Source organism: Lepisosteus platostomus, chromosome 7, assembly GCF_059453375.1.
Source record: "Lepisosteus platostomus isolate fLepPlt1 chromosome 7, fLepPlt1.hap1, whole genome shotgun sequence".
NCBI lineage: Eukaryota > Metazoa > Chordata > Actinopteri > Semionotiformes > Lepisosteidae > Lepisosteus > Lepisosteus platostomus.
The window spans coordinates 9634055-9661127 of NC_142617.1; the positions used below are offsets into that span (position 1 = coordinate 9634055).

Sequence of the window (27073 nt, forward strand, 5' to 3'; positions counted from 1 at the left end):
TACGTTTGAAACAAGTAGTCAGTGCTAGCTAACTGATTCATGTCTGTTGCAGTTTCTTTCCTGTGGGTGATATTGCAGACTTTTGTTTGCATTGTTTAATGAAACCATTACGGATCTTCTATTGGCATCTTTCCAGACAATTTCCAGACTACCTCCTGTTGATCCAACTGGGTGAGGATGTGGAGTAAATGACAGGGCTCCTGAGAAAAAGAGTGCTCAGAAACCTCAGCTTGTTTTCAGCTCAGTTTTGCTCACCGTCTTCTTACAATGTGTGTTTGGCAGGATGCGGTATTTGAAGTTTATTTGAAGAGATAAAATGCAGTGTAGCAGACGCTTTAAATGGTAGTTTCTGTTAACACTGTTTGAATAATGCAACCCACAATTACAACTTCATTTGTTTAATCCTTGCATTTTCATCTGCATTTCCTGTGCCTACTAGGCTATGAGGTAACGGTCTAGTCTGATTAAACTGACGTTTGCCGTTTTCTCTTCGCTAAAATCAGCTGCTCTCAAAAATTCGTGTGCACATGTGTCGCAAGAGCTTTTCTGAGACTTGTTTAAACTTCGGTTTAAACAAAAACGGCATGTGTTGTAGCCCGTCGGATAGATTTTAAGCTATTGATTCTGCTGTCTCAATGTCATTCTAGTGCTCATTAAATTTAATAGACAAGTCCCTTGCAGAGTTAGTTAGTCTATTCAAGTAATGGTTTCAATAAAACTGCACCATGGATATATGTAATGTGGAACACACAGATATCCCTAGAAAGTTTGTTCTAAAGGGTGACAATTTTCTGTCAGCTGTTTTGCTTGGAACAGTGACTGGCACATTGGTGATGGCAGTGCCCTCTGTGAGTGCCGTCTTGATTCCTGAAAAATGCGTTTCCCATGTTGCCATAGAGCATGTAGCAAATTTCATTGCTCCAAGATTTTTATGATTCGGTTATGAATAGGCCAACTGACTTTTATCACATGAAATGGCCAGAAAATTAAGCCTCAGGAAAACAAGCTCCTTCTTCTCAATGAGAAATGTATTACGCCTTTGAAAATTGTTTTTGAGGAACTACCAGCATGCCATTTCTTGGTTTTCCACAGAATAGCAGTTCATATTTCAACAGCCACTCATATGGAAATTTATTGCAATTCACTGACCAGCGGGGTCACTCTAGCAGCTGAGTCACTGGCCAGCCCCCACCAGCAGCCGCCGTGTCTTTACTAAAAAAAAAACCGAAGCCAAAGCCGCAATTTTATTCAAAGCAGAACCAAAGCAGAGGAGCAGGGCCGAGTTACTGCGCTACACTAAGCGAGTATTGGAAATACGTCAATCAGCGGTTAACACCCAACCACCACCACATTACAAAACTCTTCAGTTACCTTTAAATAACAAGATTAGTTTCTCCCAGTCTTATGACAAGTTTTCGGTCCTGAAACGAGGGGAAAAAGCACTGAGTTATGATGGAAGATGGACCACAGGCTGAGAATTAAATTCTCAGTCAACACTGAGGGAAATGGTTTGCTTTTGGCACACATGAAAAAAGAAGCAATGTCACAGTGTAGGCCGTGCGGGGACATCTTCTTTAGAAAAACAGACTTAGCATTATGCATCTCATTAATTTGGCTAATCATAGCACTCGTGTAGCACTAATATCTTTTGTGGTCATTGACGGAAATTTTAGATAACTTGACAGCGATTTTTAAGGGAAAGAAAGAGGAAGTGCTTCAGCTTTAATAAATACAATGAGCAGGAAATCTGCATTGTGACTCACTGCCTGTTTTAAGTGAAGCCTGTTTAGCAGGTTGGGTTTTGTTTTTTTCCCATGAGTAAGCATTCATCGTATACGGCTTTTTTGACACCTTTCTATTAGTTCCCGGACCGGGAATTTATTCACCTACTATGCAGATTTCCCAGTTTGCTCACCTCTGGCTTGCTGTCCCCGGGTTTCAGCCACTTGGTCTTGGGACGGGTCGAGGAGGAGCTGCCCAGCAGTGACTTCTCGTCAGCTGGCTCTGTGTGTGTAGTGTCAATGGAGTCCGTGTCACTCGACTCCAGAGGGGTGAGCTCGGCCAGGGCGGTGGGCTTCAGCTCGGGAATCTGGGCCACCTGGAACCTGTGGAACACACCGTTTACACACGGGGTTTACACACTCTGGGGTGCACACACTCAGCAGGAAATTGAAATCGAAAATCAGTTTAGTTTACTCCAACTCCACCATGGTATTTCCCCCACCTGAGCTTTATCTCAAACTTAAGACAGAGGGGGGCCAGAAACAGGTGGGCTCTTTTTATTTCCGGCTCTTTGTCTTTAAACAAACAAAAGTTGGCCGGCACTGGAATGTTGCTTTCCTAAACAACTGTGGTGCTAAACTTGTGTGGTTGTTTCGCAGTACTGTCATTTTCATCGCTTCACAGAAGGCACTTCACAGAAATCAGTCCAACAAAAACATCCTCTGAGAAACCGTTTTCTCACAGGACAGCCGGATTTGGCAGAAGCTTCACCCCCTGAAAACAAAACCAGTGTTTACATTTCTGTGGTCTTCTACACCTTAGGGTCCTTTGTGAAGGTCCAGCTGGGCCTCCCCTTAGCTTTTGGCATATTTCATAGTGCTTTTGAATTTCTTATTGACATACATTTTTTAACACGTCTCTGCATGGTAAGAAAGAGAGCCCAGGTGGCGCAGGGAGTCTAGGGTTACCTCACCTGCCCACAGAGAGAATGGTGATCTCGCCCGGTCGGCTGTTCTTCGTGCCCACTTTGGTGGTCTTACTAGTGTCGATGGGCATCAGGATCTCTGGCCATTTCTTCTGGCTGCAGCGAGAGCAGCAGGTGCCCGAGCACGGGGCCAGCCCTTGCACGGTGTGCAGGTGGTGCTGGTGAGGGCACAGCCTGGGCAGGGGTCGCAGCTGGGGCAACTGGGGCAACTGGGCCACAGGAGGGAACCTGGAAGAGAGGAGCAGAGAGCAACAGTGTTATAACAATGCTGACAGCTCCCAGGTACGATTGCGCAGCACCCCAGCTCACTGGACAACAGCTGCTCCACCAGAGTAGCGCATTACTCATCTGTGCAGGCAGCAGGCTTATGAATAGCAATGTTATGCAACATGCAGTGCGGATGCAGATCACACTTGTTTTTTGTAATAGGCGTGTTGGGATTTTTTACTCTGGCCTCTATCTATAGACAGAAAGCCTATCTGTTTTGCATGAGCGCACAAAATAGATTGGCCTTTTTTCACATTGGTAAAAAATGCCAAAAATTCCTTTGTGTTTTGGGGGACAATTTAGTAATAGGAAGGGATTTCTCGTAGTATTCTGTCAGTTTAGAGCAGACTTATAAATAAGGATTCAGTCACGCTAATGGAAAGTGGCCCAATCTCACAGAAATTATACAGGGGCACTAAACTAAGGCACCATTTGTGAAAGTGTGGGCCTTTCTATATTTCAAGCTGCAGTGCAGGTGACCTTAAATTACCCCATACAGTATTAAGGGTTTGTTTTGTGGGAAAGCAGTACAACTAACAGCAATCTATTTTTAAAGAGAGATTTGTTCGTAGTGTAAAATCCAATTTAAAAAGGTTCAGTTAGATTTTGAACTTCATCTTAAAACTCGTCACCTATGGCACTGCAGCATGAAATGCCCTATTGTCCTTTTGCCAAGCAACCTGTAATATTTTCCGCTTGCAACAACAGTCCTGGGTGCCCCCCTGAGTGCTGCGCAGGGAACAGACAGAATGTGCTAGAAGCGCCTGGTACATGAGCCTGCTGCCATAGTGACCACACTTTCACGAGCTGGTGAATGAAAGCCTGGCTAACAATAACAAATTACTGATAAGAATACCTCAACCTGCTCCGATTTGATGTCTGAAGTGTATCTTGAAAATGGTGCTCTCAGTTTTCCTTTTGTTTTTGTACTTTGTTTCACATGACATGAGTTTTAAGTTATTCTTGAAGCAGACTATTTTGGCCTAGAATGAGCAGAATAGGCAAAGCCTCTCCCACAGAGATGCATTTTTCTGTTAATTTGCTGGTGTTCACTTATATTTCCTTCATTTCAGATTTGGAGTTGAATGGCATTGTGTGTTCTTTTCTATTTGTACTGTCTAGTCTAAGAAAGTGGGGGTTTAGGGATATTCAAGATATCTTTCAGCAATGGGGTAGAAGTAAGTGCATTGCTGGTCAAGGATTTATCCTGGTTTTCTTCACCGTTCTTAAAGTACAAAGCCATCTGACAAAACAGCGAGGTAACACCTTTTACCCATGTTGCTTCTCAGATCTTGCTTAAAAATGGAATGGTATACAGCTTGTGTAAATAAATACCCACGCCATTGTCTGAGGTTAGTATTTTTATGGTCCTGTGATAAAGCACTTGAATCAATAGCATGTTATGGAAAGGAGAAAATAATCCCTGAAGTCTCTGATTTCAGGTTGGTTTTGGTTCATGAACAAAAAGAGAATACAGCTATCCATGTCAGACTCAACCTTTTCCCTCCGGTTGTTACCATGGTACTACATCTTCTCCCACTGCTACAACTTTCATGGCAATCTGTAAACCTAGATCTGTCTGAGCTTTGATAGGTATTTGATACTGAAATACTATCTGCATGTTAAAGCAGAACTCCTCTCAGGAACATTAAAGATGTTCACACTGTGTCCAAGTGTTGTATTTCCAGGGGAATAAGAGTATGACTAAAATAATCATTTACAGTTGGTTCTTACTTGATGGAAGCTGCTTTACTGATGGACATCTGTTTGCTCTCATATTCCTTCAGCAGTTCTTCTAAAGCAGCAGCATTTTCTGAAGAAACAAATATGTTTTACTTTGGAGCTGTGACAGGTTTTACACATTAAAAATCAGGCAAGGTTCTCCCAGGCTTTAGAACATACCTTTTTTTTCAGTTATAAGTCGCACCAACACACTGATTGTGTCTTCATTGGCATCATCCACAGTGTAGGGGCAAACATTACCTTTAGGAAACAAGTAAAAAAACATACAAAACAGGCTGATCAGGATCTGGATTACTGGAGCTACTGGGGTGTAAAAACTGTGTTTCTACATGACCAGGCACTGTAGTAGAAGATACATATAGCATACTGAAAGTGATCCATGTCTTTCTTAGAGGCATCTGAGCTCAGGTTTTCAGATATACAGTAACATGATATTACTGGTCGCCTTGGGAAAATTAAAATATGACCGCACCGTAAGAAACAATCTACAAGAAGGTAGAAAATGCACTTCTTGTGACAGGAGACATCACTAGCACTGATGGAGAGGAACAGTTAACATCTAGGAAGATATACAGAAAAGCTGCAGGCAGAAGATAATGTTTAAGCGTAAAACATGTCTGGCAAGTGACGTATAATTATTTAGAAATCGAGGCAGGGAGTACTCTGAACTCGTGTCTTAGGCAGTACGGCTCAAGATTTTAATAGTGAAAAGTGGCTGTGTAATGGAAAGCTTTTGTTTATACGAAGGAAGGTCTGCTATATTAGAACAGAAATCGCCATGACAACCAGTCCGTTCCCACAGTTGCAAGAGGTCAGCATCTAGGCAAGCTGCAGAATAAGCCATTTAAGAATAATGAGAGACCTTTTAACGGTAATCCACTATTCAAAACAAAAATACTCTTGATTGTTATTTTAATCAATCCTCAGTCTCAATCAAGTCTCAATTTAAGCACTTTGTGCTTCCAATTCATGCTCACTAATTCAAATAAATAATGCAGCTTTCCCAGCAACAGTACATTAGTCACTATATACCAATGTATAGATTATAGATATAATAATTTGACGAAAAATTGTCCCTCAATTTTCTATCTAAGCAAATGCTTTCCTTCCACAAATCCTTTGGAATTTTTTTCTGATAATGTAAGAGCACATTTTAAGAAATAATATCTAACAAAAATAAAAGGTACATTCTCACATCCATTTGCAAAATAGGATGCTTACTTCAGGAATTTCCAATGTAGCACTTTGACATCCAAAATATGCTAAAGAAGTATCTCCTTTCTATCCCTCCTGTTTAAGACTTAAGGGAAAAAGTCACGAATACATTTGCAGGATGAAGGGGTTCAAGAGGGAAATCAGATTTTTATGTAAACTGAGCTTGAAGACACAAGAGCAAAGCAGAAGTGCAGATGAAAAACAATGTTGTTTGAGCTGTATACCTACCCTTGACCTTTCTCTTCTAACACTAACCTGATGTTGCAGGTTAAAGTATATACTTAAAACAGTCAACAGAAATGATAATAAGCTTCCACGATTACTGTGTGGATACTGCACACAGATAATAACAATTTTGTAAAAGGTGGTTGAGGTCTTTTCCTAGAACCCTGTCTTATTGTGCATGATTTTCCTGTGTGTTATAAAGTTTGCAGTATTGGCTTGAGTATTTACATATCAGTGCTAATTAAGAGCTTATAGCATTGTTTCTGTATTATTTTGCTTAGAGTTTTGAGAAGTGTCCAAAAGTGGTACCAAGAACAATCATTACAGAACTGCACAAAAAGAGAGATGTCAACCAGCATGGATACTGTACGCTGAAATCAAAAGATAAAAATGAAATCTGTCACCCTAGCACTGTGTGAAAGGACACACAGTGTCAAAGAATTGTCAGAGTTTCCTCTCATCTTTCCTGTATCTCTGTACTGTACTGTATGTCCTGCAGCTGTTTTAAATACCTGAACATGACTTTGCCGCAGTGTTCCTCAGAAACGCAGCAAACAGCAACTTTATAAACACAATGGAGCTGTCATCAAATTTATGCCCTGGACTGACCCCAATTGCAAGTCATGTAGAACACACAGTACGCACGGCAACAGTACTGAAGCTAAAGCTATTGCCTGACATTTTGTTTCACCTGAAGCTACATCGTAGAGAAACCAATGTTTTCTTTAAGGATACTAGACTTTTGGTTATAGCTTGATATCAGCTGCCATTGTTTTATTAAAAGGAGTCATTATTAAGCATTATTTAATTATTTACTTGGATGATAAGTGGAAACTTGAGTAATGTCTTCAGTGGGACTGCTAGTCACCCCAGATAGCTTATAGTTTCACAGGAGTCAGCTGATACTTCAGACATGCAACAGGAGCTGGGGTTTCTTACTAAGAGAAACCACACTCTTTAACCATTTAACACTTGTTCCATTTATGACTACTTTCTTAATATTTTCTGTTTCACTAGGAAACATTTCCATAAACCAGTCATTTCCTGACTTCTGCATCAAGAGGGATTTCCGTTATATTCACAACCCTGTCCCATCTTTTCCTTAAAATATGGCCTCTGCCACCCTATTATTTTTTGTGTGCTCTGTTTATTTTTGAATTTCATGCTAAAATCTAAAACTAGTGAAAAGGACAAAAAATAAATTCCATTAAAACAGGGGTGGTTCAGGTTGCAGGGCTGTACCCAAGCCACTCCACCACTATGAATTCCTCAAAGGGCTTTAATTAAAGATGAGCAGTTGAGTTATTCATCACAGCATGCCTCACCTGTTCCAGCAATGCCATAAAGATCCCCCCTCCCCACTGCCTTACCCTGCTATACCAACCCCCGATCAAGGATCAAAACTGCTGTGTCAGCAAGGCAGGTCACAGCATGAGTAATCACAAACAGCCAGTCTGCACATTTCCATTCAAATATATTAACTTCATAAAAGATCTGTAGGCTTTCTGTAAAAAATGACCAGTTTTGTATTGTCAGCTTTCCTAATGTACAGAATACTGACAGATTAGCTCATATGATGTGTTTGTCGGACATTAAGCAACATTGCTGTGTGTTTTCAATATAACCCAGGAAATTGAGAACGCATAGCTAACAGAGGTCATCTCAATGAGTGCAGTGTGTGATTATACACAAGAAAATCTGATCAGACTCCTCTTGGTGCTCTTCATGTGCTATCATATCAACCATCTATCTAATTTAGTCTAAACACTAACATGCTGTGGCCACCACATGGTGCACTAAAAAAAGTAAACCCCCTTTACTTAGCATGTCTGGACACTGGCATGCTCAGAGTCATGAGCTACATGGCTCGTCTCCAGATCCTCACCATGTAAGAACCCCTAGTAATCCGATATCTGATATGGGTTTGAGATTCTCTAGGAACGAGGTAGGGGAGTTCTGTTGAAAAAGTATCGAAAACGGCAAATTCCACAACAGTGACGTGAAGCACACAGTTCTGATTCACTCTTGTGAATGGAAAAACAAAGAATGATGGAAATATGAAACACAGCATAAAAAAATGTAACTTCTCTAACAGTGGTTTTGTTGTGTCCTGGACATAGGAGCCTAAGCCTGTTGGTATTTTGGACTTCCCCATTTGTCCCTTAAAACAACAAATCTTCAAAACAGAACTGAAGTAGAGGCTAACATAGAGGCAGAAATATATTTTAAGAACATTTATAGTGAAAACTGAAACAATTTGGCAGCAGAAATTCAGTCCCAATCAGTCTTTTGGATAAAAATCTTTTTCTGAAGTGCAGCATTAACAGGAATCTAAAATGCATGTTACAATTATTAAATTTGATGAGTGAAGGCACAATTCAGCACTCTGTTTCAATAGACTTTTTTTTTGTCAAGGTTGTTTGGTCAGCTGTTCATTATTAAATACTGTTTTTTTTTTTAGTTTGCTTCTGTGTGGAACAATTATATAATTTCAAGGGGCACACATAATGACCTTTGAGAAAACTATTAATTTGCATGTCTTGTGTTTGTTTTACTGTAGCTGTGGTTGCACGATTCATTAGAAGCACAAAGAACAATTGATTATAAATGGAAAATCCAGATAGTGCCACTCATTTGTGCCTGTAAGGTAGTTTGGCTTAATGTGGAAAATGGACGCTATTGCAAATGTGCTGGGAAAAAGGGACTGTAGCCTGAAGAGGCAAATCTACTAAAACTACACAAGTCTTCTTACTTTATCTCTGATATTCATATGGGCCAGAAGGTTAATACTAAAGCTTAAAAGAGAAAACTATTTTGGTATTAGGATGCTAACCCGTATCAGGTATTGACCCTTTGAATATCACATCAGTACATTTCCATTGAAACATATTGTCAACCTACTTTAAATTGAAAATGTATATTCTAGGAACCTGTAACATTGGCCTAAACAACTAGAACCTTCAGCCTCCACAATATCTCTCCTCGCCAAAGCAAAGGTTGGACTTGTATAAGTGCCACTCTGTTAAAAACACCTGGATTTATCCCAATGCTTCTGTCTACCATATTTCTTGAACTCAATATACATTTTGTGCCCACATGAAAACAATACTTTGTGCTGTAAGATGCAATTAATTCCAACCTTTCAGTTCAGAGGAGCCTGTAAATCATTCTATGGTTATCAACCCAACAAGCCAAAGCATGCAGAGACTTAGACCCGCCAGCCTATGACTGATCTCAATGTAAAACCTTTGGAAATGGAAATATCTTGCGTGCCAATACACTGAGTGGGAAAACCCAGCTACATTCGGCGGCCTTCTAAACAAGTCATTAATCTTTTAATTGCAACTAAAGCCACACTGATGTCGCTGTGAATCGCAGAGAAAAACGCAAGCGAATTTCAAGCAATTGTCGCCCGGGCTCTCATTCCTAACCCCCCCAGATGATTGGGTTTTTCTTACCGTCTTTCTCCGGGACAGGCGCCTCCTCGTCTCCGCCCTCCTTTTCTGGCACGCAGTGGTAGCCCTTCTTCTTCAGGATGTTGCAGATCAGGATGCCGAGCAGTCCCATCACGCAGAAGATGGGCACCAGGGCGAACACAGCGTACTCGGTGGTCTTCTCCTCGGCCGTCAGCGTGCTGGTGGAGTTGGCGGAGCGCTTGCCCGGCGTCTTGGCGGCGCTGCTCCCAGAACTCCTCGGCAACCGCGGGCTGGGGTTCGGGAGTCCTGCGGCAGCCGAAATATAGCCGTGACTAAATCAGTCGCTCTCGCCGACGCTTTAACGCACACAGGAAAGGTGCTCGTTTTACAGCCGGACAGTGACAGAATCCCACTCGCCCACGTACACAGCACAAAAGAAAAAAGCAATTCAACACTTAAATACAATATGAAAAAAAATTGTGGGATCAAGGCCCATGACTAAATGCCTCTACCACGGACGGTCACCTACAATACTCTCGTTGCGGAAAGTAAGTTATTTATTTTAACTGGAAAAGCTGATTCGGTGTTTAATAACCAGTAAAAGAAAGAAAATGGACTTGCCTTCACAAGCAGAAGTTCCTCTGGGTGCCAACTTGCAGCTCAAACAGGGGCTGAGAGCAGAGGGGTCCATCTGACTTGAGTAGAACCTACATGGCCAAGTAAATCCAGGTCAGATTCGGGCCTGGGAATAGCCCCACACATCCGTCTACCCTATAATTACCAGCAATGTATAACTCGCATATCAACAATGGATTTTTAACATTTTTTTATTTAAAAAACTCCAACACATTATGAGAAAAATCAGTTTAAAATGAAATGAATTCCTGAACCAGTGTGACCAGTGTAACCAGTGTGTTACAAACTACCAGTCCACTGGCTAAGCCCATTAGAAATATATCGTTTTAGAAATACACCACACCAATAGCTGGGTATTTGCATATTTGTTCTTCTGCTTCATTGACTTATGAATGGGACTTAACCCATTCATATTTCCAACCTTTAAAGTACTTCTGTTCCTACAGTGCACTGATCACGTTCTCTCTCCTGTATCATGATAACAGACAGCAAGCCTGAAACTATTTTTTAAAGATCTTAATCATGCGAGGCTACCATAAAAAAAAAAAAAACTATTTCATAACTGGGGTACACATTTTTTTCATGTGGTCAATTTCTTTTTACCACAGACGCTGCTCTGCCTATTTCACATTGCATACCGATTAACTGGGAGTAAGTTGCTTGTTAACGCTTGTTTTATGGCGATAAAAACACTCTGACATACCCAGGCAAGCATTCTCCACAGACCGTGTCCGTCTCCGCTGTCCCATGACGAAGGAGGGAGCGGTTCAGTGTGTGACACTGGGTATGAGGCCTACAGGGCTCGGCGTCCAGCCTGTCTGAGAAGGTACCACCAAGACAGGCCCTGCACGTTGACCCCAGAGCATCCTCAAAACCACAGGCCTACAAATAAACCATCCCGAACAGCAGTTAGATTTTTAAAGCAAGAAAGTCAAAAGTTCCATAAAAAATTTTCTGCAAAGTCCTGTGCATCTGGCTTCATATTCTATAGACTGGAATATCGCTCAGTATTTATCTAATACAGTTTTTGTGGTCATGGGGCTCAATACATGGCGAATGTATTTTCGCTCGTAAATCCATACAAATTGTTTCACACAAGTATTTTATTAGGACATTAAAGAGATCGTAATTGGCCTGTGTATGTGTTATACACAAAAATAAACAAACAATATCGGTACATCTCGAGTTATGTGCTCTTGCAATTCAGCCTTTGTGCTCTGAGATTATTTTTTTTTACTTGAGGGAAAAATGTCTAAATGCCAGCTGTATATCACTAATCTCTAAAAAGGCAATATGTCCTGACAGGGGAAAACGGGATGTGATTCTGATAAAGGCGGGGGCGAGTCAGTGTAAACTGGAGGTGGAGCTCTTTGATCTCACCCGGTCAGGCTCCTGTCCCTGGGGGCAGGTCAGGCAGGGAACACACAGACCTTGGCTGCTCAGGACCTCTCCTTTCCCACACTGCAGTGACAGGGAGCCCCGCCAGCTCAGCATCTGCATAGCAACAAGGAGGAGGGCTGTGAATTCTCCGGAGCCAAGCGCTTCAGTATTGCCTGAGTCCATGCATCGCCATACACTCTCTGGGTGCAGTTTTGAAACAGAGAGGTGATAACATATTTTGAGTACCTTCATCCTGCACTGTGCAATTTTGTTTTCACTTACTGGCTGAAAGATGGACATAATCCCTACTGCATCATTACCACCGACTGATGGTGATCTTATAATAAAAAAAAACGAGACTTATTTCATTTTATAGTTTGATAAGGATGATTCCGTTCCCAAACATCTGGAAAAAAAACAATCAGTCTTCAAAGATACCGTTAAAATGAAATGTTATTATTTAATTTATTATTAGCTATTGAAACATCAGAGAATTAAAGATATAAATTACATTCTGAGTCAATCATCCAAAGATCTTCACACGTTTAATGTTGTACTGTTCTGTTTATTCTTTGAGAATATAATGTCTGATCTGTGTTATCAGTGTATCAGGTCATTCCAAACCCTCAAGGGCAGAGAGAACCCCAGGCCCAGAGACTATGGGCACTCACAGGGAATACTATCATCAGCCTCACTGCAGCTCCCAGTAACATCCTCCGGAGAGCAACCATCCTAAATCTCTTTTGTGAATCTCAGATTTCCCACTGAATTGGCGAATGTTGAAAGGCAGCACATTTCCCAAGAGTCAACAGAATGACGGAGAACTTGTCTTATTGTGCCATTGCCTTCTATCAATCATATCATGGATTAATGTTGGAATGAGTAAAAGTTAATTCCACGCTGAAAAGTAGAAAGAAGGAACACAGAGATTTAGGGAGGTCCTTTAACCTTAAGAGACCTTCCTGTGTATTGTGATGATCAATGCCAGCCAGCTGCATTAACAGTGTTACACAACAGTCACGTACATTTCTAAAGTCCCCGGCTTGTTTTGATTGTGGTGGGCACCCTTTTGTTAAGTTCACAAAGCAAAAATAAAAAAAAATAATTCTCTCTCAGCAAACTGCTGCCGCGCTAATCGGGAGGCCAGTAAAAAACATGACACTGGGGGCCTCAGAAAGGGGTCTTAATTCCTTAAACACCCATTAAAAGTCAAAAGTCAGAAGATGACCCCCAGTTACAGTCCATTGCAAGCCCAAGTCCTTGTGTATCCAGGATAAAGCCGATTTAATTAAGTGGCGCTTACAACAGAATTAATTTGATTGTGCTGGAAAGGTCAAGGGGTATCAGCTGAGGCTGTCACTTCAGCAACGTCAGACAACATCAACAAGTCTTCCCTCTGCTGTGAGTTGTGGTCCAATCCACAGAGCAGCTGTCAGGGAAACAGTGATGTATGTACAAACCCTCTTTATATGCCCCCATATGGAATAAACGTAGGCTAACTGTGACTTACGTGAGGAGAAAAGAGTCAAAATAAAAAAGTGAATGCGAGACTAAAAGACTAACATTTTTGTTAGTGTGTTTTAGTAGGGTTAAATATGTAGCAACTGAAGAGGATTGACAAGATGCAAAGCAATGTAGTCTCCCCATAAACTATTGTAGCTTACTTACAGCTTTGAAATACCAATGAACTCTGTTGACCCTGAACCACATCATGAGATAGGAGCCTCAGATCGCTGTTAAAGCTATGCACAGGAGCAAGGCTACTCAACTTGCAGGATCTCCAGCCCAATCCATCGCACTATGTTGATTTAACCAGACACAAATAAATACCCTCTAGTTTCCAATTCAAATAAATGAAATAATTGCAACTAGCTGCAGAAAAATTCTGAAATGGAATGGGTTTGTGGGGCTACAATCTGAGTAACCCTGCACTAATTAAATAATCCCCTTCCCCCAAAAAAGGGAGCAGTTAATTTTAAGAAGACATCAATTACATCAGAACACAGTGAGAAAAAAAGTATGCAAAGTGTCCCGTGCTTTTACAGTTAAAATCTGTATCTGTGATTTAGCAAAATGTAAGTATTAAACTTAAGCATATACCCAGAGCTCACTCATAGAAGCATCAGAGAGATTCTTAACGCCTCAATCTGTATTCAAAACTCATGGAAGCAATGCAATACGAACGCAGGAAACTTACTGTGAGAAAGAAGAGAGTTGAACAACGAAGGTGGTTCCTCATCATCTTCAAGGTAATCTTCTATGACCATAAGATCTGAAAAGCAGAGAAAGGGGCAGATGCATGAGGAAGGGAGAAGGTTATCTGACAGATGAAAGTTCTGCAAATTGTTTTATCCTCCGACATTTCTCAGCTGGATCCCTGACACAGAAAAGAACCCAAGTTTAGGACCTAAACCAGAGGTCAGAAAAATGTTTGTCACAAACAGAGCAGTACAGGTTTGCTATCACCCTAATCTTTAGTCTTCATTTCTCTCTTTAGTATGCATTAATATTATTTATTGCAAATTTTATGCATGTTTGGATAACTCAATCTTAAGATCCTCCACTTTTGAACAGAAAATTTCCAAGAATAATGTAAAAATGTCTCACGTGGTTGAGGTTTTGAACAGTACTGGAGTGTGGAAGAGTATTATGAGAGTGCTAGCAGAAGTCATTCAAAGATATCTAAAACTTCACAGTAAGTGTGGAAAAAAACTCATCATAAAAACTCTGATAAGATATACCTCTGCAAGGTGAAAATAAATACAGAACACTCTGGGATTACAAAGGAGGAGGTGGAATTCCGTGTTTAATGGTTTAGTGGTTTTCTGTTTATATATTTATTTTTAGAAGTTTTGCAGGCAAGGTTATATTGGGATCTCACACAACAGGGCCTTAAAATAGAGTCAGCTCTAAAAAAAGAAAAATGAATCAGAACAGTGGCTTATGTGATTAGAGATCCATCCTACAGTGCCAATGCAACTAAGAAGCCCAATTGTTTGAGATGCTATAGCACCTTATTACTGACACCCCAGCAAATAACAGGTCCACAGCAGCCTCCATCTGAATGAACAGTGCACAAGTTGTCATTGCTTAAACATCTCCTCAGCCTGCCTAGGAAGATTGATATCAGACGTATAATTAAATGCAAGTTAAGGTGCTCAAACCATATGTCTCTGGAATGTTTGAAGTGCAAGTTAATACAGCACTTCCTAAGCATGCCTGTCAGGGTTTCACTCCAACTGGAATAGGTTCGAATCATGCAAGGTGAACACTGAGCAAATTGTCTGAAAGGCAGCCATCATTGCCCTGAGTCAAAGCCAAAGATCATTTGAGGTAAAGCACAGCGAGACACCCTTTGGGTATTTATCACGTTACTCACTCAGGATTTTAAATAAAAAATATTAACATTGGATATTGAGGATTGACATAAATTACAATCTTTCAACAGCAGCTTGTCTTAAAGGAAAATACAAAGTTTGGAATACTGTGATTTAGACCTGTGATACATACTGTGCATTAATAATGAAGCTTTAAAAAGAAACAAAAATAATATTGTTAATTTATAAAAAAAACACAATTCATAATTCTTTTAATGAATCATCATGTGCCTAAGATGTGTAGTCTACAAAAAAAACAACCTAATCAATGGAGAAAGAGAGTTTTTTAAAAACAGCTCATCTGTAGAAAATACAGGCACAAGGATTTTGAATGCCATTATTACTGTGAATGTACATAAAATGTTTTCCTTCTAATGCTTTGTGAAAAAACAATGAAAGATTTGCCACAGAATCTCAGCCTGAAAGGAAAAAATGAATGAATGAACTTTGTTTTTAGCAAAATCAACTAATAACTCTGTGCAACTACACCTTAAAGGTTCTAAAAAGGACAGAACATTCAAAACTAATATTAAATATATAGTTTGAAAAGAAAATGATTTTGAAATATACTCTAGAGAACTATATAAAACTCAATATTAAACTGAAAGAAAAATGAATCAAGGAACATTGTTACTGCAAAAGCTACTTGAAACTGTGCAATTGACCTGAAAGGATAAAAAAAAACAATATTAATACTAAATATATTTATTGAAAAGAAAATGATTTTGAAATATTATTTTGAAATAAATTAAAGATTCTAGAAGAATTTAGCTGATGGAGGATTTAAGTAAGATCTGTATTTAACTTGCTCACACACATACCGTATATAATACATATATTTATTCTGCAGATATTCAGACAAGAATTAAAAAAGCAAACCTACCCCAGAGCTCTATGTTGTGTCTTTGCTGCCCCCCGTAGCACCAGATATGTGTGGTGGAATTTGGAGCAGAGTCAATCACAGTTCAGAGACAGGAGCTAAAGACTACCTGCCTGGGACCAAACTATCTTTACTTATACTATCCCTTCATCACTAGGCTCCACCTCCTATGCCAAGACACTGCCCAACATAATCATCACAGTTTACCATTTATGTGCATTGAAGACAAATTAAAACGACCAAAGAGATAATGAGAGTTGGCCCGCGCAGCCTCATGGTATGGTACTCCATAATAATACAACAGTCATCATGTAAGAGAGATGCTCTACGCTGTTTGTCTCCCTGTATTACACTCACACACACACATATATACAGCATAGGCATCAAGCCAGGACCTTATAATCACTGTTTTCCACAATAATCGCCTGCAACAACAAGTCAGACAATCCCTGGTTGGCTACCCACCTTTAGAAAATATGACAGAAGTTCTCGGTTTCCAGCTGTGAGGTCTACCCAGATAACACATTTGGCCTAACACCCATCTAGAATGCTTGAGGGTTAGAATAATGGAAATCTCTGGCCACTGAAAAGTCAATAACATGTTTTGCAGAGTGCGGTACAGCTCAAGTAAACCGTGCCTGTTGACCTCTACTTGAAGGCTTGGTCATCCACTCCAAAGCCTTATTGGCAACACCTTGATGAGTAATGACTACTCGAGGCTCAGTGTAAGTGCAGGTCTGTGAGGAGCATGGGAGATTTTGATGTATCCACCATGTTTTGTGACCAGATGTGCTCATTTCAGTAAGCACATCAGCTCCGGCGCTTGAAATAATGTTTTCTCTTCTAAATTCACCTTAGAACCCCGAAAGACTTAAAAATAATTCTGCAACTTGATTTACATGTAAGCCCATGACTTGTATCACACTCTTGTTTCTGGGTTTCCTTTTTGAACTTTATACATTTTTAGAAGTATAATCATGCAATGCAGTAAATTACGGGGTGTTTTAAAATAATATACAGCTTCTGTAATTTTAGGGACTGAGAAACTAAAAGACCCCTTCTCAACCACCACTTAGAAAAACTAAGACCTGTCTTTCTGCGCAGTGTACAAAAGAAAGGCATGTGTAGCGTGCAGAGAAAGTTTAAATTTAGCCCCCGTGAGGAAAACTCTCCTTAACTAGAATCCTATAAAGCCAGAAAGAAACCTAATTACAGCTTGTTAAGTTTTTTTTTGGTGTTTTTTACCCTTCTTTTGTGGCTTTTGGTAGCACTTCAAAAACAAAGACAATAAAGTCAACTACTAACAAATTAAAAACGTATTTTTGGAAAAAATTATATAAACTGGTAATGGTGGGTTCTGGAAAAACTGTCAGATCATCATTTCCCCCTGATCTAGGGGCTCAATCTGGGTGGTTGTGCTGTTCGGTTTCTCTGACGTTACTTTCATTGGATGGAGATAAACAGGCGATCTGCAAAGGCAAGGCAATGTGCTTTTTAATCGGTGTGCGCTGCTGGTTCCTCGTGGACTGTACATGATACATGGCGATGAATATCAGTGCACGGTGGATGCATTAGGATTCCCACCCAGCAGAGCGTTTCTATCGTTAACTTTTAACTGTCTCTCTAGCACCAAATTCCACTGGTGACATCTAGCTCACCAGAAACAATCCCCAGACAACAGGACAATAGCCACCACAAAGCCCAGTCTGGGTGACTGGGACAAGTCATGTCTAATCAGCTTGATCTGCACAGCTCTATGTAAACGGTTGCCACCGATAAGTAATGTCTGATGGATTACTTAGTCAGACAAGATTTACCACTCCACTAAAAAAAAAAATGAACTCGCAAGTCAGACTTTCTCATTTGCAGCGGTTCTAAATGTCATGCTAAAAAAACGTGCACGATTTTCTTAACTCCATTTTGAAACTAAAATCAAAGATAAGCATTGCAGCGAGACCCTGCATTAAACCAAACAGTTAAGGAAAATGGAGGGAAGCTGTCTCAATATTTATGCATCAATTTCAATTGCATAACTCAATCCGGCAGAACTTTTCTGAAACACACTGTAATATGTGAATGCACTTTTGTCATGACTCTGACTAAACACAGGTTTGTCAATGCAACCTTTTGACCTAAACTGTTCAACTATAGTAGAGAATTATGCAGAAATAAATTCAATGAGTTCAAAAATTCATGGCATAACTAAGTCTCCAAAAGAATATACTGTACACACACTGCAGTCCTTATTAAACACACCATCAAAATCCTGATCAACAGGATTTAAAGCAGAGGTGCAACTCCCCAGTTCTTAAGGGGTGGAGTGGTTATAGGGTTGCATTCCACCCGAGCTCTCAAATACCTAATTAAACTACCTATTAGCTAAATGCAATCATGGATTTTAAGAGACTATTAACACATGCTTGTATTTCTTCAAAACTTTCAGAGCTTTATATACAGCCTTGAGATAAAAGGGAGGAATACACTTTAAATGGTCATTAACATCTGAAATAGACAACTGGAAAAAAAAATGTCAGAAAGTGGCTCAAGTAGGTATTTCTACATGTGTTGTAAGTTCCCCCTATCGGCCCCACAATACATTCACTGCTGTCAAGTAGTTGGGCTTTGTTAAGAGCAGAAGGGAGAAGAAATGTCTCATGTATGAATGCCGCACTGCAGATGATGACAGTTCTATTTTCAGGCCAGTCTTCCCCTGTTATCAAGACATTCATTCACACCATGAAACAGTTACACTCTCCATTGTGTCACAGCACATATAGGACATTACAGATTTAGCAGACCAATGTTGCATTTTTTTTTAAATTAACATGGCACTCCCAAACCAACTCTAATCAAAATATGACTTTTATGAGAGTGTTGTAACTGTATGGCAATAATTTCTGTGAATACAACTGATAATGTAGAGAATGAATACGTTAGTAGTCTGAGAGGAGGGTTGTTAATTCAGATTTTTACCACAATCAATGAGTGTTTTGTCCTCTGTCCCTTAACACTGATTTCATTCTCTATCAGACTACAAAAGCCATATCACCCTGCAACTCACAACTGGCAACCCACTGAAGCTCAGCAGGTGTGAGCCTGGTCAGTACCTGGATGGGAGACCTCCTGGGAAAAACTAAGGTTGCTGCTGGAAGAGGTGTTAGTGGGGCCAGCAGGGGGCGCTCACCCTGCGGTCCATGTGGGTCCTAATGCCCCAGTATAGTGACGGGGACACTATACTGTAAACAGGCGCCGTCCTTCGGATGAGACGTAAAACCAAGGTCCTGACTCTCTGTGGTCATTAAAAATCCCAGGGCGCTTCTCGAAAAGAGTAGGGGTGTAACCCCGGTGTCCTGGCCAAATTTCCAATTGGCCCTTACTAATCATGGCCTCCAAATAATCCCCCTCTATGAATTAGCTACATTACTCTGCTCTCCTCCCCACTGATAGCTGATGTGTGGTGAGCATTCTGGCGCACTATGGCTGCCGTCGCATCATCCAGGTGGATGCTGCACATTGGTGGTGGCGGAGGGGAGTCCCCATTACCTGTAAAGCGCTTTGAGTGGAGTGTCCAGAAAAGTGCTATATAAGTGTAAGCAATTATAATTAATTATTATTATTACAAAAATCATTGAGATTTCTAAGCAGAACAGAGATCATATTGAGGTAATCTTCAACACCCAATCACGACATGCTTCATACCTTTCATAAATAATACGAAGCACGTTTTAATTCTTTGGTTTATAGTCTGTGCAACAGTCTGGTATGTTCTGGTGTCAAAAAGCTGTATACAAATATTGCTGTATAATGTAAAAAATTATTTGACTTCACTATAGATCTAAATATCTTTTTATTTACCAAATGCTTGGCTTCAGACATAACCATTTCTATGCAACACAGAACCATAATGTAGTACTTTGTATTAGTATTATTACTTGTAAAGAACTGAAATTTCTCATAAGTGAAAATAAATATCACATGACTTTGAATGCAAAGTACACAAAATTTCTTTTAAACGGTACATGCTTAATATTTTAGCAGGTGTTACTGTACCGAGTGTCACAGGACTCAGCAGGTACTGAGCACGTTACGGAAGGTGACATCACTCTTTGGAACACGGATAGTGTTGAACTCTCCCACAGTGAAAGTCCCGGCCTTTTGATGTAGAAGAATTCCATGCTGCCTGGCCAGAGGTACCCATGATATTCAAATCCCAAACAGGAACAGTCCTGATCTTGTCACATGCACACAGTTAAAAGGCTTTGTACTTATAAGAAAGACACTGTAAATGCCAATGAAGAACTCTTGGTCTATGGTCTTAAAGTCAAAATCATATTGAAAATGTGAAGTCTATTCACTTAAAGGAAACAGGCCCTCCGGCTCCAGTTATATTGTAATGAAGCCTGTATAATATCTACAATCTCCAGCTTGCAAAACTACTTACGGATGAGTGAAGTATCTTATGGTAAATCTCTGCACCTGCTTCATTTAAACTCATGAATCCTCCTCCTCTCCCTTGCCTTGTTTTTGGCCTTGTCCCTCCCTTACTTCATTTTCTAAAAATTATAGTTTATTGTTTTCCATATCCTGAGTGTTTCTCCTGGTTCACAGATTGTGTGCTTCAGGCAACCACAGTTATTTGTAACAAGAGACCAGGAAGGAGGAGAAAATTAACACTTCTGAAAAACAACAACAAGTTGGACTAATGAGGAGTTGTGGCAGCTTGTAAACAGCTTTCTTTATAATTTATATGATTCAGTGGAAAATGATCCATAAAAGTAATGGAATAAGTCAAAACAGCCAGGGTAAGTAAAGGAGGAGTTCCTTGTTGTTGCTAGTGTGTTTTGGGATAGTAATTGCAAGTTGTTGCTGAACACTGTTTCTTTGTAATGATGTCAGGATATGACAAAGACCAAACAAGGGTATCATGGGTTGTTGTGTGCGTCTCAGGTTATTTGTAACCGGGCTCAGAAACAACTGAGAAAATACACTTCAGATTTCATATATGTTATTAAGCGACTGACAAAAAGAATGAGCTATTTTTCAAATATAACACAGCATTCTTCAGTAACGTCTGAGACTTTTTGAGTCCTTGGTGTCTCTTTGTACTGAACAAATCTTCCGGATTGAGATGACAAATGCAGAGCGGATTTTCACATAGGTTCCATTTAAGACTGACTAGACGTGCGCAGGCAGACACAAAAGGAAAGGTTGTGCGAGGTTTTAAATTACATTGAGGGGACAGAAATGCTATCATCACTGTGTCTATGAATGTACCTGGAGGCTCCTGTGGAGTCACTTGACGGTTTGTAAGTGCCCTGACAGGAGAGAAGCAGCAGTGTAGTTCTTTAGATTCAGCCAGCTTTCCAAACTTACGTTTGAAGCATTTGTAAACTGGATGCTCATCCAAGTTTTATTGTATCCTGTATGTGGCTTCTCTCTTTAGTTTCACTGAACGTCCAAAGAGTGCAAATCTGAAAGTCTGTACCCCATCATGGAACCGAAAAACACTTTAAATGATCATATGAACTGGGAAAGAGTGAAATTAGGAGTCCACAAAATTTGCTTTCAAACACATCAATCCAGCACGCCATGCAAATGCTCTTCAGTTATTTAACTAAACTGACTAAAGATCCGTTGCAAAAGAACAGGCATTAAAAGAATGCTCAGCATGAGTCAATAATAAAGTGCAGTTTAGCGATGATCGGAAGAAATCCTTTCTTTCTAGATTAGGACAGCGGAGGCAAACTGTTGGGCAGAGGAACAGCAGTGCACGAGCAAGCCCAGTACATTCGAACAGAAACTATAGTACATGCCTAATACAAACATGGTGGAAATGCGAAACCAACAGCAGGACACCACTGGCTGTGGATGGAGAATGGAAAAATTTCAAACGCGCCCACGTGTGTATGTTAAAATAAGCGGAGAGGTCATTCAGTTTAGCCAAGCGAAACCAAAGAGAAAAAGGAAAGCCTAGAGGACTCTCACTTACATATATTTAGTAAAGGTCTGTATTGCAGGGTTGGTCTGTTTTTGCTGACAAAAAGAAGTGTGTGTGTGTGGATATGACTCAGAAAGGTGCAGGACCATTGGACTGAGTCAATGCTTTTGGTGTGAATGATACTTCAGCAACCCCTGGTGTAAGTGACCACCTGATGCCCCTTAGACTCGGCCTATAATTATGCTCCAAAAGAGATTTTTAATGACAAATGTTATCTTTTAATGAATGACCATTGGTTACTATGAACAGCATAACCCCATTAGGCAGAACCAAATGATATTCTAAATACTGTTCTATAGCATGATTTTCAGCAGGAGGAGCACTTCCTGTCACATGCCACTATTGCATTCTTGCACATTTTTCTCAAGCCAATCCCAAGAAGCATTTCAACCATAATTATGACTCAGGAAAAATTTAAATATTACTTATACTATTTCTGGGCCTGAGGTTTACATTAAAACCTTTAACATTTTTAATGTTCATGACCGCATGAACCCAGAACTATACACATAAAACAGATTGTGACAGACCAACGGCTTCACATACCACAGCTGTTTATGGATTAAATGGATACATAGGATGAGAAATGAAATAGCTTAGTTTAGCTTGCATCATAGTCCAAAAAAGAATAAGAAGACAGCAAAAAATTAATGGTCTATGACTTCTAAACCCCTGGGTTTATTTCAGAAACAACTGTTTAAAAATCAAGGTCATCTTAAACATCTAAAAATGATCTAATTAAATAAAGAACATAATCTAAAAATGATATGCTATAAGCACTACCAGTATAAAAATGATAAAGTTAGCAGTTTTGCTGTGGATATGCAGTATGTAACTCAATACTTCTCTAGACCTCAGCAAGGTCAAAATATATATCTAGATTGTTTGCAGAAATTGGGGCTTTCAGCTGGGGGAAGGAACTATCACCCTGTTGGCGTTTCAGACATTTCATATTTGTGATAATGCTGGTCTGTTAAGAGGTATAAAAATTATTTGCATGCAAAAAATCTCTTTGCTTTCTGCACAGTCATCTGCTCTTTGGTGTCCATAGAGCAATAGCAGGTTCCTGTGGAGGTGTGAGGTTTTGGGGGCGGGGTGCTGTGAATAGATTGTAATTAAATCATCGATCTTCTTGTCAGTGTCAGGCATGAACTGAAACCACCCTATCAATTTCTGTGGAGCTGTGGCTTTGACAGGAGACCAGTTCCAATGACGGATGAGAGAATCACTGCCAAATGTATTCCACTTCAAATAGTGGCACAGTTAAACTCCTTCCAACTCATACCCGCAGAACTAAAGCATTAAATATACAAATTCAGGCCTCCATGTCGGATTGGCCTTATGTGACCCACTCCATCTCTGCCTGTAACAAAGGATCCTGATTCATAAACACTCAGAATTCTCCAAGGCCAGTTTTCAGAGCAAAAAGAAACAAGTGTAAAACTAGATTTTCATTAAACAATGTACTGTTGGAACAGTTTACATCTTCAAGGCTGGAAGTCATACTTAATAACCAAAGCTCACTTGTGACCTTCACAACTTATACTATCTGGCCAGCTTGATACATATTGTACCACTAATAAATGGGAATGGCATTGTCTTTTTTTTTATTTCAGAAATGCAAATTTCTTCCATATTGCAAAGGCTTCTGCTTCATTTGATACAGTTCATAGGCTAAATTAAAAATGGAGAAAATGTGTTTCAGGAATTTCTTCAAACCAGCCTAATCACTTCTTTTTTTGTGACAAGAGAAGAGTTTCCGCTAACTTGGAATGCTACCAAATCCTAGCCTTGAACGTAATTGTTACGGTGTTTTATCTTTGAAATTTAAACAAACTAGCTGCTGACTGATAATGTAAGCCGTGCAAGCCTGAAATTGATAGGTTCTCTATTGTTTTGATCCAAGTGTTGAAGACACAAAGGCGAGGTATCATTTTTAAAATCACATCCTTCAGTGAGAAAACAAAATCTGGATCACATACTTATTATAGAGAGATGGCGAGAGCATATACCATCTGTGTTTACTATACATGTACAACACATGACTAAATCGTTGGCAGAGATATTTTGCAGTGATAAAGACCGCAAGCAACATATAACTAGTGATAATTTGTATGTAGCCTCAAGGGCCTTACCTTCTGAATTCATACATCTATTAACCAAATAATCACTGTAACTCTGTTTTTACTTTATGGGGCCCATATATTTATAAGTGGTGGCACTGGGCACTGTAAACATGAACACGGTAATATCAGGGCAGAGAATAACAGTTTATTCCCATTTCAGTGGCGAGAAGCACAAAACACCAAAATAAAATCACCATGACACATCTGGATAATCTGTTGACAGTTTTACTTGTTTTTATGTTTTTTTAAGCTCTTGTGCTGACCAGTCATGATTCAAAATCATCTTTATAAAGATTATATAACATGTTAAACAAATTGCCAAACAAATGTCCTGTTCAGTACACCATCTTGCATAATGTTGCAAATTTGGAATATTGCAAAAATGTGGATATTTCAAAGCTTACCAGGTGATGACTTACTAGCTACAGTAAAACAGTAATCGCTACATTTCCCTAAAATTGCACAATGAATGCAAAAAGAGTAAGAGCTTGTACAGTCTGTACTAGGTTATTTCAGTTACAACACATAAATAAAATAGTGTCTTCTACTACACTTTAGATACTGATTGTATTTTTAAACTTTCATTAAAAGCAGAAAACAATTCAAAATAATATAAAAAAACAACAATGATTTCACTAAATGCCTAAAAAAACTTTAATAGAAATATATCCATAGGACTAGCATAATGACTGCAATTCAGCAAAAAAAAAATCAGAAGCCTTAATTTGCAGTAATGGTATTTTGTTTCTGACTCTGGTGGATACAAATGCCATTCAGTTTGATTAACAGGAATTTCAATATCTGCACAGGACTATAACCTAACTATAAAGAAAACGTTTTCTTTTTGTTTGTGTCATTTGTTTTTTGGTGAAATAGGTTGAATTATTAGTAGTGAATCCCTCACGCACAGCACAAAACAAGACGACAACAGAAGACCCCCAACACCATCGCCCCGTGTCGTATCCACTTCAGTATCGCCTCCGAAATGCGCACGCGTCACACATAACTTTTGTTTTTTTTAGGATACCTAATGATGCAGAGAGGGGACTGGCTGCATGATTGTGCCTTCGCTGATTACGACAGGGATAAAAAAAACACAGCCCATGTCAGTTTCTGGGTGTGTTTAATGCGTTTGCCATTGTTTAATGTACTGTACAAACGTTCAACCGCCACCACTTGAATGAAAGCTTAAGCAATCCTGACACAAGACAGAGGAACGCGAAAGAAAGCACACCAGGGGTATGTGCATTTTTTCTCCTTATGTGTTATAAATCAATCGTTTAGATGTTTATTACGATAGGGACATTTAATTTACGACACCTGTCCCGTATTTTCTTCCAGTTTCCGCCCACTATATTTCCCAAGGGTAGCTACGACAGAGACGGTAGGAATTTGACCGCATCAGCTGCAGCATTTGAAGACTCAGCTAACCCCTCACCGACTTCCACATGTCCGCATTTCAACATTTCTTGATGTCACACGACTGAATTAAAAAAAAAAAACATTGTCGTCTCAATTTTATAAAATTAAAAACTGGATTTGTGGACATTGTTGCCGGAGAAGTACTGTATGACATTGTTTCTTATTTGTGTCCCATTTAAAACTAAATAAAAACAGCAGAGTGTTACCGATTTAAAGATGTTTCTCACTATTTGATCATCATGCCAACCCTCATCATCATCGCACGGATAATAAAAAGAACCAAAATTACCGATATTTTTAAATGCCCCTTTGATATAGAGTAGGTCACCGCTTCAGGTGCCGGCGTTCTCTGACTTAGTCCTTAGTCTCTTGTCTCGGAGATACTAATTCGCGTAGCACCGACACTGTTTCGGACCTTAAATGAAAAATACAGAGGTAACTCCATTTGGTGTAAGAGTGGGACTCAAATCTATATGGGCTATGCGTCTGAAAACGGGCACGTCTTCACGGCAGTCTCTCCGGTCCCGGTTGTAAGTTAATGGATCTCTGCCGCACTTAAGAACTACTGTAGTCCCAGAACAGTTATTAACCTAGAAAAATTCAAAGATGTTCTGTTTATTAATTCAGACTACGAAATAACCTGAAAAAAAATACCTTGGGCGGGATTTTAAAAACACGAAAAAATCATTTTCGTTCAAAACTTTATATCCTAGGCCACTGCACATAGAGCGATAAAGATATTCTAAATTCAACCTCTGTATCGTAATACTGTAAATGCCAACATAGATGCAGTTTGATTGCTAGGTTATAATAAATTACCTTTATAGTAAAGCGCACCACGGTCTACACAGTAGGTGCCGGTCCTTCTATTTGTATTTTTTCTGTTTCTAAGTATGAATGGATTTGGGACATCATAACCTAAAGTCAAAAACACCCCTTACATCATATCTGCTGTTCTTTTAGGAGTTCTTTCAGGAATAGCTTAATATAATTTTCTAAATTCAATTTTGCAATCTGGACATAAGTGGTGTAAACAGCTAGAAATTATTATAAAATAACTGGTTGCCTACGATCAGTTTTCATCTTATTCAAAAACATTATTTAATTTGCCGTTAAGTTATTTTCCCCGACAGTTTTTCCCCACAAATACGGAAGCAACTGAGCTGTACTCGCAGGACTACTAAAAAGGCAATTTAGATCTTCAGTCTGGTTGCCTTTGCAGTCGCAATGAAAATCACCACTATGTAACAAGTAAAATATTTTACTTTACAACCTTATTAGTAGACATCTTTAACACACAGGCAAATGTCCCATCATGTCCCTCAGTGTTAATTATATTTAAGGAAACTGCATATGAATTGTCTATCGTTATATAGAGTTAGTCTAATGATGTTCTGCTGAAAATGAAACCGCAACACTATCCCACCGAGTCAGAATTTGGAAATTACGCATCCCCGCGTTGACCTGGCTATATGCGGACACTCTCAGTAAAAAAAAGGAGCCATTTATTTAATACAGATACGTACATATAAAAAGTCAGGGAAAGTGTTCAAGCCTTAACTTCCTGGAAGCGTGCCAAGCCGCTACTAGACAGGATGTGGTTGCTGTAGTACAGCCTCTTTCTCTATGACTAAATTTAAACTAACTTTTGAGATGTTCAAACAAATATGGACATATAGCA

General features: G+C 39.6%; 1 protein-coding gene and 1 long non-coding RNA gene across 6 annotated transcripts in view; one reads left to right on the forward strand and one right to left on the reverse strand.

Moving 5' to 3' along the window:
- relt (RELT TNF receptor) overlaps positions 1-27073 on the reverse strand; it is a 30292-nt gene that overhangs the window by 2686 nt on the left and 533 nt on the right. The window contains exons 1-11 of one of the 5 annotated variants that reach the window (XM_088639114.1): positions 25682-25811; positions 13787-13861; positions 11590-11703; positions 10913-11091; positions 10195-10280; positions 9616-9879; positions 4877-4957; positions 4709-4787; positions 2696-2935; positions 1916-2105; positions 1372-1421 (exon numbers count right to left, since the gene is read on the reverse strand). In XM_088639114.1, coding sequence (XP_088495240.1) covers positions 1374-1421; positions 1916-2105; positions 2696-2935; positions 4709-4787; positions 4877-4957; positions 9616-9879; positions 10195-10280; positions 10913-11091; positions 11590-11703; positions 13787-13831 — 1326 coding nt within the window. In that variant the 5' untranslated portion in view covers positions 13832-13861; positions 25682-25811 and the 3' untranslated portion in view covers positions 1372-1373. Of the gene's footprint in view, positions 1-1371; positions 1422-1915; positions 2106-2695; positions 2936-4708; positions 4788-4876; positions 4958-9615; positions 9880-10194; positions 10281-10912; positions 11092-11589; positions 11704-13786; positions 13888-15849; positions 15956-25681; positions 25812-27073 lie in introns of those variants that run through there. The other 4 variants (XM_088639115.1, XM_088639117.1, XM_088639113.1 and 1 more) reach the window with 4 other exon arrangements.
- On the forward strand, positions 24703-25601 carry LOC148658123 (uncharacterized). Its single transcript, XR_015940029.1, has 2 exons — positions 24703-25209; positions 25312-25601. It is a non-coding gene; the product is annotated as an uncharacterized LOC148658123 (long non-coding RNA).